The 17,578-nt window shown below is 42.4% G+C and overlaps 1 protein-coding gene across 7 annotated transcripts in view; it reads left to right on the top strand.

The window, feature by feature from the left end:
- Positions 1–15,669, top strand: part of ZBTB38 (zinc finger and BTB domain containing 38) — a 135,572-nt gene extending 119,903 nt beyond the window's left edge. For all 7 annotated transcript variants that reach the window (XM_018049743.1, XM_005675497.3, XM_005675496.3 and 4 more), the window contains one exon: positions 7,592–15,669. In XM_018049743.1, coding sequence (XP_017905232.1) covers positions 7,592–11,203 — 3,612 coding nt within the window. In that variant the 3' untranslated portion in view covers positions 11,204–15,669. The remainder of the gene's footprint in view (positions 1–7,591) is intronic.

Here is a 17,578-nt window from a genome sequence, read left to right as displayed (position 1 = left end):
ACATCGTAAAATGATACAGTTTTATTTTTTAAATGACTATTTTATAAAGCAAAAATTAGTGAGAAGAGTGGTGTTATTTTTTGCAAATATGGTTGACCCTTGAACAACACAGGTGTTAGATACAGCACAGACTCTCCACTGGGTCAAAAATCCACAAAATCTCCCCTCCTCCATATCCCTTCCTCCAGTTTTGCATCTGTGGGTTCAGCCATCCGTGGATCATGTAGCACTGTAGTACATATTTAGTGGAAAAAACCTGTGTACAAGTGGATCTAAGCAGTTCAAACCTGTACTGTTCAAAGGTATACTATATCTTTACTATCTGACTTAATAGAAAGATAGCTGGATTTTCAAATCTGCTTCTGGATTCAGCTGCAATGTGTTGTTTTATTTGAACTATATGAAAAAATCCAGCCTCACACAGCTAGGTAGTTGGAAAAGGGAAGTTTGGTGTTTTTTTTTTTTTTTAAATAACCTTTTTAGTTAGTTGTGGATATTCTTTGATGCTACACCAGTATCTACCAGTAGGACTTTCTTAAAGGTTAATTGCAACATGGAATCCGTATCAGTGAACTTTCTGCAGTTTATATGGCTCTCTGTTACACCTTTTAGCTCATGCATGATTTTTTTTGGTAATATGCATTGGTCATTTGGAAAATATTGGTTCACTGAGCCATGTATATCTTCCAAATTCATTACTCAGTATCCAAAAATCACTTCCATTAACGTCACCACCAACATCATCAGAAAAGTCATTATGTATTGAGGGGTGTTGAGCTCATTGTGGTAGATACAAGTTTTCCAAAATTCTGTTTTTTGCTCCAGTCTGATTTTATTACTGGCAACAAAATGGCTGCTTTCTTGAAATGACAGACTCAATTATTTCATTTTCAAAAAAATGTTTGCCCAAGTAACCTTATCTGAATAGCCATGGTTTATCTTATCAGTAATTTTTTTCAAGTAAAAATGATGTTCCATGAAAAAAAAATTGGTAAGTTTGACGCAGAGCTCTAGGAAACACCAAATGCTTTTTCTCAAGGCAGTCATCGTTTTTCATTATGCGGCAGAAGTGTTTTATGTGTCCTTCCGATTTTACACACAATAATAGATGTATATTCAAGCGTCCAGATTTAAGAAAATGATAATTACTCCTTAATCCAAGTGTCACTGGCTTGATATCTGCTAAGGTTGTAGAAGTTTTCCCCATCTTTGGTTTTGTACCATTAGTGCACATGTTCACACAGTAAAAAAGACACATGACATCTTAGTGTGGTTATGAAAATAGTTTTGACCTCAAGAACTTGCTGAAAGGGTCTTGGGAGACCCAGAGATCCATGAAACATATTTTGAGAACCCTCCAGGTTACAATGAAACTAGGAAAGAGAAGAAGGAACGGGAATTTATTTTTATTTTCCTAGTAATTTGGCTTTCTCTCGAGTAGAATTTGGGTTCACCCAGGTCTGATTTTTAAAGCTTTAAATCAAGTAGCTTTCTAAGTACAGTATGTTATTTAAGCCATTTGCTGCTCGGGGCCTGAGGAGCCAATGTCTCCCTGCTCACTTATTGTCAGAATCAACAATGTATTGGTACCAAGACTGTCCCTAAACTCAAGGAGCAAATAGGAAGGATAGAAATGTGTACAAATGCACAATATTGCATGCGACAATAAAGGTTGGAACCCCAGACTGGAAATTCATGAGGAGGGAGGCTGACACCAAAGGAGATGTCACCTGAGATGAGTAAATTACAGGAATTGCCAGGCAGAGGAGCTAGGGGTGAGGACGGAAGAGCCTCAGAGGAAATGCAGTTTTTCTTCTAAAGCTTCATACAGGCAGAATGTAGAAATCTTTCTGAGTTATGAGAAGAGGACTCGTGTAGGGAGTGCGTGAGTTGTGTGTGCTGTGCGTATACTGGAGTGGAGTTGAGGAGCCTGGCGGCGGGGGAGGGGCCTTCTGCTTTGTCCCTTAATCCGCTTCTGTACTGTTCGCATATTTTACCATCAGCATAGATTTTTTTTTTTTAACTTTTTAAATACTAGTTAACTCTATCAGTAAGTGAAGTCATTTTAGGTGGGGGTGGGATGAATTGGGAGATTAGAATTAATATATTTACACTATTGACATTATGTATATGTAACATATAGATAACTGATAAGAACCTACTGTACAGCCCAGAGAACTCAATTCAGTGCTCTGTGGTGACCTAAAGAGGAAGGAAATCCAACAAAGAGGGGATAAATGTAAACATACAGCTGATTCACTTTGCTGAGTAGTAGAAACTAACACAACATCGTAAAGCAACTACACTCCAATAAAAATTAATTTGAAAAAAGAAAAGTCATTTTAATCATCAAAAGCATCTTAAGTGCCCATCCTTACATAATATGAATGTATTATATAAGGTTGGAATAATGCAGGCGACAAAGGCAGCAGCAGATTCTACATATGCTAATTAAGTAGAATTTCCTAATGGCCCTGGCATGAAGTATAATTATAAAGTATGTTTATTATATATTTATAAAATTCTTAAAAACATTTTAAATACTTATAAAGTATATTTATCTCAATATACACATGTAATTATAATATAATGTAGTATTTTATATTTAGTTTATATAGATATGTATATTTATATATATATATAAATACAGGATGACCCTTCATCCTCATTTCCCAGGATATAGTCCCAATGTATACCTGTTTATCTGGCACAGTTATTAGTTGTATCCCCTTTTCTCTCTCAAGGATCTTGTTGTTTTAGATGCTGAATTATACGTTCATGATATTTATTGTGCTTGTAAAATCTGTTTCTACCAGCACATGTTCATATATTTATATAATCATAGACCTATTGGTATCTGCATGTGGATATATACGTACGTGTATTTGTGTGTTTAGAAGGTGTATGTTAAAAGCTTTACAGATAAATCAGATGATCACAGTTATCTAATTACAGATTGATTTATTGTTTTAAAATATTGGCTCAGCAAAAATTTTGTAACAATAACATTTTTCATGCTTATTTATTCCATCTTGGTGATACTACTGAAAATAATAGATATATTATACAAAACTTACTTTTTAGTACATGTTTCAGAATATTATATATAAACTTAATCTCATCTGCTTTCCAGCTTCTATTTCTTTTTCTGAAGTCTGTTGTGGGCTTTCCATTGGCAAGAACTGCTAAGACTTCTGTTTTCACTTACTCTCAATGAAGAAATATAGCAGAGGAGATAACTTTTTTTTTTTTTTAAGTCAAAGAATACTATTTTTGGTGGGAATGACTGCCTCCCCCCTAAACTCATTTAAGTCTGAATTCTAACTTTAGGGATATCCTTAAAGTAACGATGACTGTTCAAAACTCTGGGTCCAATGTGATTTTACTTCATGTTCTCATCAGTTGCACAAATCAAACTGGCTACCGGGGCCAGGCTGGGCTTGGTGCTGAGAGAAGCCGTCGGGCAGTGAGCGCTGGGAAAGGCAGCGCGTGCCTGCAGGTGGCAGTGACGCAGGGACGCAGCTGCTCGCTTGCCAGCCAGGCAGCAGCCCCGTTGTTGTCGAGTCTTCCTGTTTCTCAAGAAAAGACACATTGATTTTTACGTTAAATCTTACTGTTCTTTGACATCAACTTTTCTGTTTTTTTTCTTTTTTTCTTTCAAAAACATGGTCCAAATGCTACCTGTATCAAACACCACAGTGGGTCCCTTCTGGTCTTCAGACTTCAAACTCAGTTGCACATCGGACATGTAGAATATGACTTGAAATTGCATCTTCGACAACTGTCACTGCCTTTTCACCTTGCATTTATGGATTTGGATGCTTTCTTCCAAACTGTGACATGGGCTCCTTGATTACAAGCTTCTTGAGGGCATGAAACTCAACTGTGCCTCGTTCTGACTGAACTTCATGTTCCTCAGCTTTGTCCACTTCAGCAGGCAGAGCTGAAGTCAGTGTCACCTCTCCCCGAAAGGGGGTTTGGCGAGGCTCTCTTGCCTTCCCTCACCCCCATCCCGGGGCCACTGCCCCCTCCTCTTTGTCCCAGCACTCCTGATCTTGCACCTTCACTGGGAATCTTGGCTTTACAGCATCTTGTGAACCCGTCTTACCCTCCCTGCTATACTGCAGACCTTTGGGGGCAGAATTTTTGTTTCTGTAACGGTGCTGGATTTTAGTGTCAGTCCGCAGACCTGGTTCTGGCTGGTGAATAAAAACCACATGAATATCCTCTGAGACAAGATTTTTCAGTGTTTACTCATGTCCCTTTCAAATTTGTTATCACGGGGACAAATAGAATGTTCCTTATTCGCTAAAAAAGGTACAATATATATATATAGGTTCCAGGGTCTCACCTCAGCTGTTCCAAACAAGAGTCTCGGCAGGGGGACTCTGTAAATGCTGACCATATTATAGCTTCCCAGGTGATTCAGATGCATAGCCAGGTTCAAGAACTTCTGTCCTACAGCACAAAGTAGGTATTCAGTAAATCTCTGTTCCAAGGAGAAATGAACTCTTGTCTTCCTATAACACTCAGCCAATATTCAAGAAATAATGGTCAAGAGAATTAAATTCTGAATTCACATACTAACTTCCCCATCTCACCTTTTTAGGTGGGGCTGAGGCCATCTGCTCCTTCCCAGGCTCTCACACTGTCTGGGGTGGATGGATTAATTCTTACCTGGGCTAGAGGATGGCCTGACTAGCTGGTTTGCAACCAGCTGGCCTCCCTCTAATCTTCTCCATGTGCTGAAGCCTCAGTGATCCTGAGTGATTTAACTCAAATCTAATGATAACTTTTAATGATAACTAGTACTTGCAATATAAAACTTGCTGTGGGGAGTCCACTAGAGCCTGTTATGATCTGGTCTGACCGTTTCAAGCTTCCCAGGTGGTGCTAGTGGTAAAGAATCCACCTGCCAAGGCAGGAGACACGGGGTTCGAGTCCTGGGTTGGAAAGATCCCCTGGAGGAGGAAATGGCAACCCACTCCAGTATTCTTGCCTGAAAAATCCAATGGACAGAGAAGGCTAGCAGTCCACAATCCATAGGGCTGAAAAGAGTCAGACATGACCGAGCGGCTGAGCACACACGACCCTTCCAAACAGGAGAAGAAGATATGAGAAGGGAGAGAAAGTAGATCCCCCAGGGGCCCAAAGCAGAGACCTCACGGAAGACCAAAGAGGCACCTGCCAAGTAGGTAGGTCAGCGATCTGTGTAAGCCAGTGAAGGATAGACTCTGGCGATCTGTTCAGGGTGACCCTTTCTCTCTTCAGGGGTACAGAGGGGGCCATAAAGATTCCTTTTTATTTAATTTTATTTAAAGATATAGTCCCCCACATCCCTGGAAAGGATTCATGGAAGGTTACAGGTAAAGGCAGGTAAAACAAGAGTAGAAGAGCTATCACTAAATAAAGTGAGACAGTGGTCACACCAGAAAGCCAGGCTCACGGTGGCTACAACAGTCGACGGTAAACGTTAGTTCTAAGCTTCCTCATTTCAAGAATTAAAAAAAGAAACATGGTGAGTGCATTGTTCTCATTATCTGGTTAATGAAGAATTTGTTAGTAGAAATGCACTTTTTCCAGTGGCTGAATGAGATAAGGTATCAAATGGATTCTTATATAAAGGACACTAAATAAGATAATGGGCACAGCTCATAATTGCTTTACAAAAAGGTAAAAAGAGAGGCTTTAATGTGGCCATCTGGTCTTTCCAACTGAATGAATGCCATGAGCTAAACATTTTACTCCAGTGCTAGGAAGACACGGCCACCGGGAGTTAAAGAGCGGCAAGCTGTATGGGCTTTCTGGACTTCGCTTGATCAGAGAGAGGCTTGATGAACAGCAGCTGGGTAGTATGTCTTTTAGACCAGAGCAGGTATTTTGGCCAGGGTACTACAGTTTAAGTGCAGGCGTGATCTCTTAGTATATAGTGAAATTAGTTTGGTGAGTTGCTGTTGGCATTTTTTAAGTGAAAGATAATAGAACAGGACAGACAGCATCACACCTCTTAAGGGTAAGTTTTAGTGTCACTTTTCTCTATGCACCGTGTATTTTTTACTGTAGGTAACCATGAAAGCTGGTGCTTTGGACTGTCTCTCACTAGAACAGTAGTGGGTAGGCTCCGGCCAACCAGGCTCATTATAGAACATAGAGAATAATAAGGCCTGAGGACAACAGGAGGGGGATCCTCAGACCAGAGCAAGAGCCACCGTGCCTTTAAATTGTGCTAATTTAAGAACCTGTGACTAGACAGTATTATAAACTCAGAAACATACTTCTCTGGTTTTGTGTTATGTTTCCATTTTGGTTGCCTTTAGTACCTCGCAGAGTTATTTTTGAACACCCCAGTCTACTATGGCTATGATAAAAGGGAAATCAGAGGGATGAGATGGGTCCCCATACGGGCCAGTAGTGCAGAGGGCAGGGGGCCCCTGGTGGTCGGACTCAGTCACACAGACCAAGACTTTCTACTAAGAGACCCTTCAGAGCCACAAATGAGGAATGATTCCTCCAGTTCTTGCTTCTTCCCTGAGCAGCCAATACCTTTAGTTACAGATACTGGTTGCTTCAGCTTCCCCAGTAGCTCAGCAGTAAAGCCTCCACCTGCAATGCAGGAGACCCTGGGTGGGGAAGATCCTCTGGAGCAGAAAAGGGCAACCCACTCCAGTATTCTTGCGTGGGAAATCCCATGGACAGAGGAACATGGCGGGCTGCAGTCCTTGGGGTCACAAAGAGTCAGACACGACTGAGGGCATGCACACGCACGTACACACACACACACACACACTGCTTAGTTAAGGAAAACTTAAAAAAAATTATTTTCTTGCTTCATGAAGTAAGGTGAAAGTGAAAGTCACTCAGTCGTGTCCGATTCTTTGTGACCCCATGGACTGTACAGTCCATGGAATTCTCCAGGCCAGAATACTGGAGTGGGTAGCCTTTCCCTTCTCCAGGGGATCTTCCCAACACAGGGGTAGAACCCAGGTCTCTCTCATTGCAGGCAGATTCTATACCAGTTAAGCCACAAGGGAAGCCCAAGAATACTGGAATGGGTAGCCTATCCTTTCTCCAATGGATCTTCCCAACCCAGGAATCAAACCAAGGTCTCCTGCATTGCAAGCTATGTTTGGATCAAATCATTAGGGTGGATCATCAGAAACAGACAGGAGTCTTGTGATGGGACCATGACATTGCCTGATTCTAAGAATTCAACACAGCAGCCCTGAGTGATGATGAGACCCTTAACATTATCAGGGAACCCACCCCCACCCCCGCCAAATTTGGACATGTATATGTAGCCTACAACTTTGGAGAAAGTCAGAGAAAAAGTTCTGGGAGGATTTCCAACTATAACAACTGTGAGCAATGGTATGAGAAACAGGCTGGGGCAAGATAAAGATTAAGCTTCTAAGGTTGACTCCAAGTCTTTGGAGCAACAACAAAATGAGATTAAAAAAAAAACAAAGACTACAAAACCCTGTATTTTCATACAAAAAGTAAGTTTTTCAAAGAAATCAAAAATAGCGTATAAACCAAAGAGCTCCTTGTGGAAGGACCTTTATCTCTGACCACTTCTCTCCTCTTCTTTTAGATGACAGTCATGTCCCTTTCCAGGGACCTCAAGGACAACTTACACAGCGACACAGTGCTCTCCATCTTAAACGAGCAGCGCATTCGGGGCATTTTGTGTGATGTCACTATCATTGTGGAAGACACCAAGTTTAAAGCCCACAGCAATGTTCTGGCTGCTTCAAGCCTTTATTTCAAAAACATCTTTTGGAGCCATACCATCTGTATTTCCAGCCACGTCCTGGAACTGGATGATCTCAAAGCTGAAGTGTTTACAGAAATTCTCAATTATATCTACAGCTCCACAGTCGTTGTCAAGAGACAGGAAACTGTCACTGATCTTGCAGCTGCTGGGAAAAAGCTGGGAATATCCTTCTTGGAAGATCTTACTGATCGCAACTTCTCCAATTCTCCGGGTCCCTATGTATTCTGCATTACCGAGAAGGGAGTGGTTAAGGAAGAAAAAAATGAAAAAAGACATGAAGAACCAGCCATCACTAACGGGCCAAGGATCACAAATGCATTTTCCATCATCGAAACAGAAAACAGTAATAACATGTTCTCTCCACTGGACTTGAGAGCAAGTTTCAAAAAGGTCTCCGACTCCATGAGAAACACCAGCCTCTGCCTGGAGAGGACTGACGTCTGCCACGAGGTGGAGCCCGTGCGCACCCTGGCTGAGCACTCCTACGCCGTGTCTGCCGTGTCTTCCGTGGCTGAGGCTTACAGAAGTCAGCCTGCCCGAGAACAGGACAGCAGTTCACCTGCGAAAACAGGGAAGGAGAACACTGAAGCTGTTGCAGCAAAACCGAAAACATGCCGAAAGCCAAAGACACTCTCCGTACCCCAGGAATCAGATTCCACTCCAGAAAATATACCACCCCCTCCAACAAGCAACTTGGAGGTGCGTCAAGAAGAAAGTCCACAGCCAGCAGCAGTTCTTTCCCTTTCAAAATCTCCCAGCCACAACGAAGGAGAGGTCCAGTTTCCCAGGGCGGAGGAAAATAAATCCTCTGATGTCCCTGGGCCACCAGCCGCCGAGGTGCCGCCTCTCGTTTACAACTGCAGCTGTTGTTCCAAATCTTTCGAGAGCAGCACTTTGCTCAGCGCCCACATGCAGCTTCACAAGCCGACCCAGGAGCCCCTGGTGTGCAGGCACTGCAACAAGCAGTTCAGCACCGTCAACAGGCTGGATCGGCATGAGCAGATCTGCATGAGGTCAAGCCACATGCCCGCTGCTGGAGGGAATCAGCGCTTCTTAGAAAACTATCCCACCATCGGGCAGAACGGAAGTTCATTCACAGGCCCAGAACCTTTATTAGCTGAGAATAGGATTGGTGACTTTTCCAGTCCCGGGAGTACGCTGCCAGAAACAGAACACATGGTTAAGTTTGTTAATGGGCAAATGCTCTACAGCTGCGTGGTGTGCAAACGCAGTTATGTGACTTTATCCAGCCTCCGAAGACATGCAAATGTTCACTCCTGGAGGAGAACATATCCTTGCCATTACTGCAACAAAGTGTTTGCCTTGGCTGAGTACAGGACAAGACACGAGATTTGGCACACAGGGGAAAGGCGGTATCAGTGCATTTTCTGCCTGGAGACATTTATGACCTACTATATACTCAAAAACCACCAGAAGTCTTTCCATGCCATTGATCATAGACTTTCCATCAGTAAAAAAACAGCAAATGGAGGCTTGAAGCCTAGTGTCTATCCATATAAACTTTACAGGCTCCTGCCCATGAAATGCAAGAGGGCTCCTTACAAGAGCTACCGACATTCTTCCTATGAAAATGCTCGAGAAAACAGTCAGCTGAATGAGCCTGCACCTGGTCCCTATGTTATTCAGAATCCACACAGCTCTGAATTACCTACCCTGAATTTTCAGGACAGTGTAAACACCTTGACCAACAGTCCAGCCATCCCATTGGAAACACCAGCACGTCAGGACGTGCCCACTTCGGCCAGTATACAAAACGCAGAGGGTACCAAATGGGGCGAGAGGGGAGAGTTAAAAGTGGATATGGACAATAACTTTTATTCCACAGAGGTGTCGGTTTCTTCCACTGAAAATGCTGTCAGTTCAGACCCCCGGTCAGGGGATGTGCCCGTTCTGGCTGTGAGTAACGGCAGTGAGAACTCCACCTCTGTGATCAGCTACAGTGGCTCAGCCCCCTCGGTCATCGTGCACAGCAGCCAGTTTTCATCGGTGATAATGCACAGCAATGCCATTGCTGCCATGACCAGCCGCAACCCTAGAGGAGCCCCTTCAGACCAGACTGTCAGTCAGACCCCAAAAGAGGATGGCAAGCCCACCGAGCCAGACAAAGTTGGGAGGGCCATCAGCAGACCCAAGAGCATGAAGGAGAAAAAGAAAGCCGGCCCATGTAGCAGGGGAGAAATACCAGAGGAGTCCAAATTCACTGCTGACCCTGGAGGCTCACTGGGCAAAACTACAAATACCATCAAAGAAACGAGTAAAATTGAAACCTACATCGCAAAGCCCGCTCTCCCGGGAACCTCCACAAACAGCAACGTCGCACCCCTTTGTCAAATAACGGTGAAAATCGGGAACGAAGCCATTGTGAAGAGGCACATCCTCGGCTCTAAACTGTTCTATAAGAGAGGGCGGAGACCCAAGTATCAAACACCGGAGGAGACGCTGCCCCAGGAGAGCGACCAGGAAGCCAATGGAGACAACCCTCTCGGGCTCTGCCAGTCCGAGTGCATGGAGATGAACGAGATGTTTGACGATGCCAGTGACCAGGATTCCACGGACAAACCATGGCGCCCTTACTACAACTACAAACCCAAGAAGAAATCCAGACAGTTGAGAAAAATGAGGAAGGCCAACTGGAGGAAGGAGCACGAAAACAGGAGCCCGAGCGGTAAGTGTAGATACCCGGCCGACCTGGACTGTGCGGTGGGCAAGGCTCCGCAGGAGAAGGCCTTCGAGGAAGAGGAAAACAAAGAGATGCCTAAGCTGCAGTGTGAACTCTGCGACGACGGAGACAAAGCCTCAGGGGCCGGGAGCCAAGGGAGGCCCCACCGGCATCTCACGGCCCGGCCTTACGCGTGCGAGCTCTGCGCCAAGCAGTTTCAGAGCCCCTCCACCCTCAAGATGCACATGCGGTGCCACACGGGAGAGAAGCCGTACCAGTGCAAGACCTGCGGCCGGTGCTTCTCCGTGCACGGCAACCTCCAGAAGCACGAGCGCATCCACCTGGGCGTGAAGGAGTTCGTCTGTCAATACTGCAACAAGGCCTTCACGTTGAACGAGACCCTCAAAATCCACGAGAGGATCCACACGGGAGAAAAACGATACCACTGTCAGTTCTGCTTTCAAAGTTTTTTGTATCTGTCCACGAAAAGGAATCACGAGCAGAGGCATATCAGGGAGCATAACGGGAAGGGCTATGCCTGCTTCCAGTGCCCCAAAATTTGCAAAACAGCTGCTGCCCTGGGAATGCACCAGAAGAAACACTTGTTCAAAAGCCCCAGTCAGCAGGAGAAAGTGGAAGGTGACATAGGCCAGGAAAACTCCAGTCCCCTGGAGAATCCACATTTCATTGATTCGGAAGGCACTGACCAAAAGGATAATGTACAAACCGTTGTTGATAATGTCCTTTGAATGGCGATCCTTAGGGGAAAAAAAAAACCCCTTTGAGAATACAAGTTGGTGGGTTTGTTTTGTTTGTTTTTTTTTTTTTAGTTAGCTGTTTCTTTTGTTTCTGTTTAGTTTTGTTCACTTAACAGTTATGAAGGAGTGAAATGTAACAAAGAAAATCTCATTTGTTCAAATTCCAGAAGAAGGATCCTAATATCCTCTCTGGGTTTTGGCATTAACTTCATGCAAAGTACACAAAAACAAAATAGCCGAATCTTCCAGTATCCCAAGTGTCTTGTGAAAGTTTATGAAGTTCTCAGTTGTGATATTTTTGCCAGTGGGAGGAAAAAAGAGTTTAATTTTAGCGTAATTTAAAACTTTCTGGTGAGTGCTCAGAGGAGCTGGCTGCTGAACTGTCTTTAGTAACTGGAGATATAAGGGTTCAGATATCATGAGAATGTCACCTTCATAAATATGTTAAAAGGTAAATGAGCTATGACAGTCATTATTCTCATCCAGCTTCTGCACTATTAAAAATTGTTTAAATTAATGGGTACATATGAAATAATAGTATAGCTGAAAATACGTGTGAAATGAGTAACCCAAGTAGGACATTCATACGTTTTCTAGAACTACTTTTCTGCAACACAAACCTTGTAAAATACAGATATAAAGCACTATAACTTTTAACTGTCCATGTCCCCTGTAGTGAATTATAATGATGAGCAATAGATCTGCAAATAATGAGAACTGATGTAAAAATCAGTAGGAAGCATTGTGAGTATGACTTCAGAGCATGTGTATGCTTTTAGATGGAATGCTGTTCTCTTGACGTTATGGCTGAGCTGTTACTAGAACCGGTCTTCTCAAGTCCCAAAAAACATAGGTCATGCCTTATCCACGGGGGAGAACCTTCCCAGAAGTTACTTGTGATTACCTGTGCTGTGCTATGTATTACTTTCTAGAGGCCTCACTTCAGAACATGAAAAAAGGTCAAATTCTTCTGAAACTCCCTGAAGTCTTCCATCCATCATGAGGCCATGGACGTGGAGGTCTTTCCAGATAGATTTAACCATTCTCAAGGGTTCAAGTAAAACCTGGCATCTCCTGTATCGCTGAAGGAGTGTCTTGGAAATTAAGTGCAAGGCACATGTGTGGTGGTGAATTCCCAGGCACTTGAAAGTGACAGAAAGCCTAATCCCTACAATTGTCAGCCTTCTTGGAAATTATGCAGCCCACAAGCATATACTATTTAAAAAATAAATAAAGGACAACAGAAACACACACACCCCTGCCCCACCCAATAATGACTTGAGTGGGTAGGAAGTGATGACCTTCCTTGCCTCAAATGGAGCTTTGTCTTTGGAGGATGGGAAGATAGAATGTGAAGTGACGAGGTTCCATGACTGACTGACATGCTTCAAAAATATATAGAATATATTCACAAGTCAGATGCCTTGTCTTCATGTTTGCAGACAACTGAGACCCTGGTTCAATTCCTGGGTCGGGAAGATTTGCTGGAGAAGGGATAGGCTACCCACTCCAGTATTCTTGGGCTTCCCTTGTGGCTCAGCTGGTAAAGAATCCACCTGCAATGCAGGAGACTTGGATTCAGTCCCTGGGTTGGGAAGATCCCCTGGAGAAGGGAAAGGCTACCCACTCCAGTATTCTGGCCTGAAGAATTCCATGGACTATATAGTCCATGGAGTTGCAGAGTCGGACATGACTGAGCCACTTTCAGCCCCCTTGCTAAAAACCCACTTGCGTTTTTAATGTTCTTTTTCTTTGACCCACACCATTAACACTGCCCTCAAAATCTAACCCCCCTATAGGATATTCCGTCACATGGACTAGGTTCCTGGGAAGCTGGAAATCATGATTCTTTAACTTTTTAAACTGCCAGAATAGGAGGGAGAGAGAAAACATTCTTACCCATTTGATACCAGAACACCAGTATGAACAGAATCTGGAACCCAGTTCAAGGATGACCTGCAGCCATTCGTGATCACAGGATTTGACAGCTGGAAATCCAAGGTTACCCAAGGTTGCAAGGTTACCACTGTGAAGAAATGGCTTGAAGGACTCTGGGTTCTCTCTTCAAGTGTTGTGGTGTCTCCACAAAGAAGACTTCATATGGATTGGGGTGGACCAGAAAGCATCTAAACACCCAGAAAAGGACATAATCAAAGCTGATCTTTTTATACTGTAGTACTTTGTTGTTAAATAACCCCAATATTGTATTTGCATTTATCTTTTGTTCATCTACTTTCACTTACAAACAGTATTATGTAATAGAGGAAAATGGAAAATGCAAATGAGTTCAACTTTATTTTATACATTGTATATATGTACACCTGAACCATTCATCTGGGTTTTGTTGAAGAGATAGTCACAAAGGGCTTATGCAAATCATTTTGAATTGATAATTAGAAAACTGAATAAGCAATCCTGTGATCTACCAATTTGTTTTATCTCAGTCAGGATTATGAATCAAGAATTACTGTGTATTTCAGTCATTTTGATTTGAAGTAACTCTAAATATAAAATAATTACATGTAATGATGTCTCCCAGCCCTTCCATGTGGATATTTTTTAAGTGGACTTGTATGCTAATAATTCTAGACCAAAGTAAATATGGCAGAATATTTATACATGAAAAAATAATTTTGCAAATATTTTCTATAATTGTATTATTCGTTTAAAATGTTGATAGCTTGTGTTAGTTTCAGGGAGGGGTGTATATTTTGATAAAAAATACTTGACTTTGTAATTCTGTATATTCTATACAATTTATAGCAGAGCCGTTTTAAGACAGCCTTGTCACATTTTTTGTTAATTGTGAAAATTTTATTCGAAGTGACGTTTATGCATTGAGTACATAACGACCAACTAGAGTTAAAGTAAGTGTGAACAGTGAAACATACTGTATGCTGTACAAGATATATTGTAATTTGCTGTTTTAGCATCTGTATTTTGGTTAGAAGATATTATTAAATGCAGATGTTAAGGGTTGGAAAAGTCTAATTTTATTTTTAGAACTAACGGATATAAATTTGTTTTTGCTTGATTAAAATAGCTTATTCTTATGTTGTCTCTTTTTAAACATTTTAGTGTTAATTCTTTTGTGTAGCCAAGCTGCAGTTTCATTTGTATGAGTCACAGCATTGTTTCACATATGATTCATTCAGTATATTTCTGTTCCTCACTTGTTTACATTCCATGGTACCTGCTTACATGCTTAGGACTCAAATGGAATATGACATTAAAAAAAAGCAGAATAAAAGAGACTGAAATCTTGTTATCATTTAGTGCTTTGGATAGGCCTGATATTATGATAAACCTGAGTGTTGGAAATATTCTGCTCCAGTCATCCACAGAAAACAGATTTCACGTATTAACTACCAGGTATTTGGCAACGTTCTTGCCACGGTCTATCTCATTCAGTCCTTTCCCAACGACCCTAGGAAATAGACTTCTTTATCTGCATTTTATAAGTGACTTTGAGAAGATCCCACAGCCAGCCAGCTAGGATCCCAACCCTTGGCTGCCTGACTCCAAAGCCCACACTTTTGTTCCTTCTCTGCATCTTAGAGGGAAATGCTTAATGTAAACTGAGCAGGGAGTGAGGAAGAGACCTGACCGAGTAGTGCAGCTTGTGATGGTAGCTGTCACATCCTCAGCTGTAGGGAGGCCATAGTAGGGTCAGCTCCCCGGACTCAACTCTGATTTTCTTACTGAGGCCTAAATACTTTGGGCATTTGGTCGCTCATATGTTTAAGGATATTGCTCTGTGAAGCCAGTTTGTAAAAGTTTGTAAATGTTTTTTAATGTGGAGTGAAATTATGATTTAATGCTATTGTAAACTAGCCGTTTTTCACATAAAGAAAAAAAATCTGTCCTGTCATCGCAGATCATACTCCCAAACTTAGCTGCTGCTGCTGCTGCTGCCAAGTCACTTCAGTTGTGTCCGACGCTGTTCGACCCCAGGCTCCCCCGTCCCTGGGATTCTCTGGGCAAGAACACAGGAGTGGGTTGCCATTTCCTTCTCCAATGCATGAAAGTGAAAAGGGAAAGTGAAGTCGCTCAGTCATGTCCGACTCCTAGTGACCCCATGGACTGCAGCCCATGAGGTTCCTCCATCCATGGGATTTTCCAGGCAAGAGTACGGGAGCGGGTTGCCATTACCTTCTCCGTCAACCTTAGCTACTTATCTGCAAATACAGGCAATTAGTCACAATGGGTAATGTGACAGGAGAGCCAGAGGCTCAGGCAATACGACCCATCAGCAGCACAGGGGAAACAGCTCAAGTGTCCAGCCCTGATTGCTGGTCCACAGCATCAATTTTGTATTTGAAGGGCAACCCAAACCAAATCCTCCAAAAATTCTATAACTACTATCTGCTAAAAGGAACTTATCTATCAAAACAGCAGAATTAATATTGAAAGTATTTGTAACAGTTGAGAAACTGGATTAAAACCATAAAAACAAATCACACAAAGCAGTCCTGTTTGTACATATTCTTTCTAAGATTTTTCTTGATGTGTATCATTTTAAAAAAATCTTTATTGAATTTGTTACAGTATTGCTTCTGTTTTATGTTTTGGGTAGTTTTTTTTGTTTGTTTGTTTTTGCACTGAGACATGTGAGATCTTAGCTCCCCAACCAGGGATTGAACTCACATGCCCTGCTTTGAAGTGAAGTCTTACCACTGGACTGCTAAGGAAGCCCCTGTACATATCCTTTCAATGACTTCAGGTCTTTTTATCCTTATTGCTCACTTTCCTCTTTCTTACCCCTGACTGATTGATTTTGTTCCACTCCCTGTTTCCATCTATTCCTCTTTGTGAGGACAACAGTTCTTCCCATTTCAAGTTCTTTGTATCTGAGAACTCCTCAACTCACACCTGCATTGTGGCCTCTGTTAATCTAACCTCCCTTAACCCCTCCTTTTCTTCTTCCCTCCCCATTTTGCACCCTTTGACCCTGAATATTCAAGCAAGTGAGCAGGCGAGTTGAGTTGGTGTGCAATTTTTAAAACTAAACACTCCAAATTTAGATTTTAAAAAACTGTTTATAGCAGAAATGAGATTACGTTTTTATTATTTCCTTCTTGACATCTGAGATACCAACTAATTCTATTTAGTATGTTTTACTGAGCAGTCAAGCACATCTTTTTCAATAGTTTTTAAGGTGATGACTTTCTGTGTAATTATATGTTCAGTCATGTCCAACTGTGGCCCCATGAACTGTAGCCCACCAGGCTCCTCTGTCCATGGAATTTTCCAGGCAAGAATATTGAAGTGAATTGCCATTTCCTTCTCCAGGGTGTCTTCCCAAGCCAGGGATCAAACCTACATCTCCAGCATTGGCAAGATTCTTTACCACTAGCACCACCTGGCAATCATAGGAGTATTTTATTCCAGTTACCAGACACTTTGTTATATTTAAAAGCTGTAAAGAATTTTATGAAAATTTTTATTTCATTTATTCAAAATATGTTTAATTTTCAGTATCCGGCATTTGGTCAAGGTTATGGCTACAGAGATAAAAGAGGTAACTTGTGACTTCAAGGAATTTGAGTCTAGGAAAGAAGGCAATAGATGATTACAAAATAAGCCCTGAGCTCCTAGGGACTCAGAACTAAAGCAGGGAGCATTGGCACTGAGCTGGGGCTTACAGAGCCTGGGCTTCCTAGTGTGGGCAGGTCCAAGTAGAACTGATTAAAAAGAGCTAGGAGTGAATGTATTTTGCCCCCAAAGCCTGGGGTTTGTGGTGGTGAGTCAAGAGAGGTGTGCTAAGGGCACATCACTAAGGGCCTCATGGGTCTGGCCAAAGAGTGGTTTGTTGGTTTTTTTCCCTATCTGAAAGCAGAAGGGCCATGGTGGGGGTTGGAGGAGCCCATGAGGGGCTGAGTGCTAGGAGATGAGGTCAGAGAGATGAATCACAGGTCCAAGCAAGCTGAGAAGCCATTGCAGGGCTTAGGCAGAGAGGAAACCATCTGATGTGTTTAAAGGCTCACCCTCCCTGCAGTACAGTGAACAGACCACAGGACGGGGTGGGGGTGGGGAAATCAGATGAGAAGCTGAGACAACATACAGGAGAGATGACAGTCGGCTGGACAAAAATGGGAGCGATGAAAACAGACAAGATCACATTCTGGATAGGCAGTTTTAATCTTTAAAAAATTTCAAACATGCAGAAGTAGAATAGTGTGGTGGACTCCAGTGTATCTACCCATCATCCAGCTCCAACAATCTACCAGTCATAGCCAATTTTGTTCTACCTATACCCTCACCTACTTCCCCTCTGTACTGTATTGTTTTGAAGCATATCTCAGACATCATACTATTTTGTCTATAAATATTTCAGAATACATCTTGTTTTTAAAAAATGAGCAT

The sequence above is a fragment of the Capra hircus genome, chromosome 1, assembly GCF_001704415.2.
Source record: "Capra hircus breed San Clemente chromosome 1, ASM170441v1, whole genome shotgun sequence".
Taxonomy (NCBI): domain Eukaryota; kingdom Metazoa; phylum Chordata; class Mammalia; order Artiodactyla; family Bovidae; genus Capra; species Capra hircus.
Note: the sequence above shows the minus strand (reverse complement) of the source record. Positions and strands in the feature narration are given on the sequence as shown.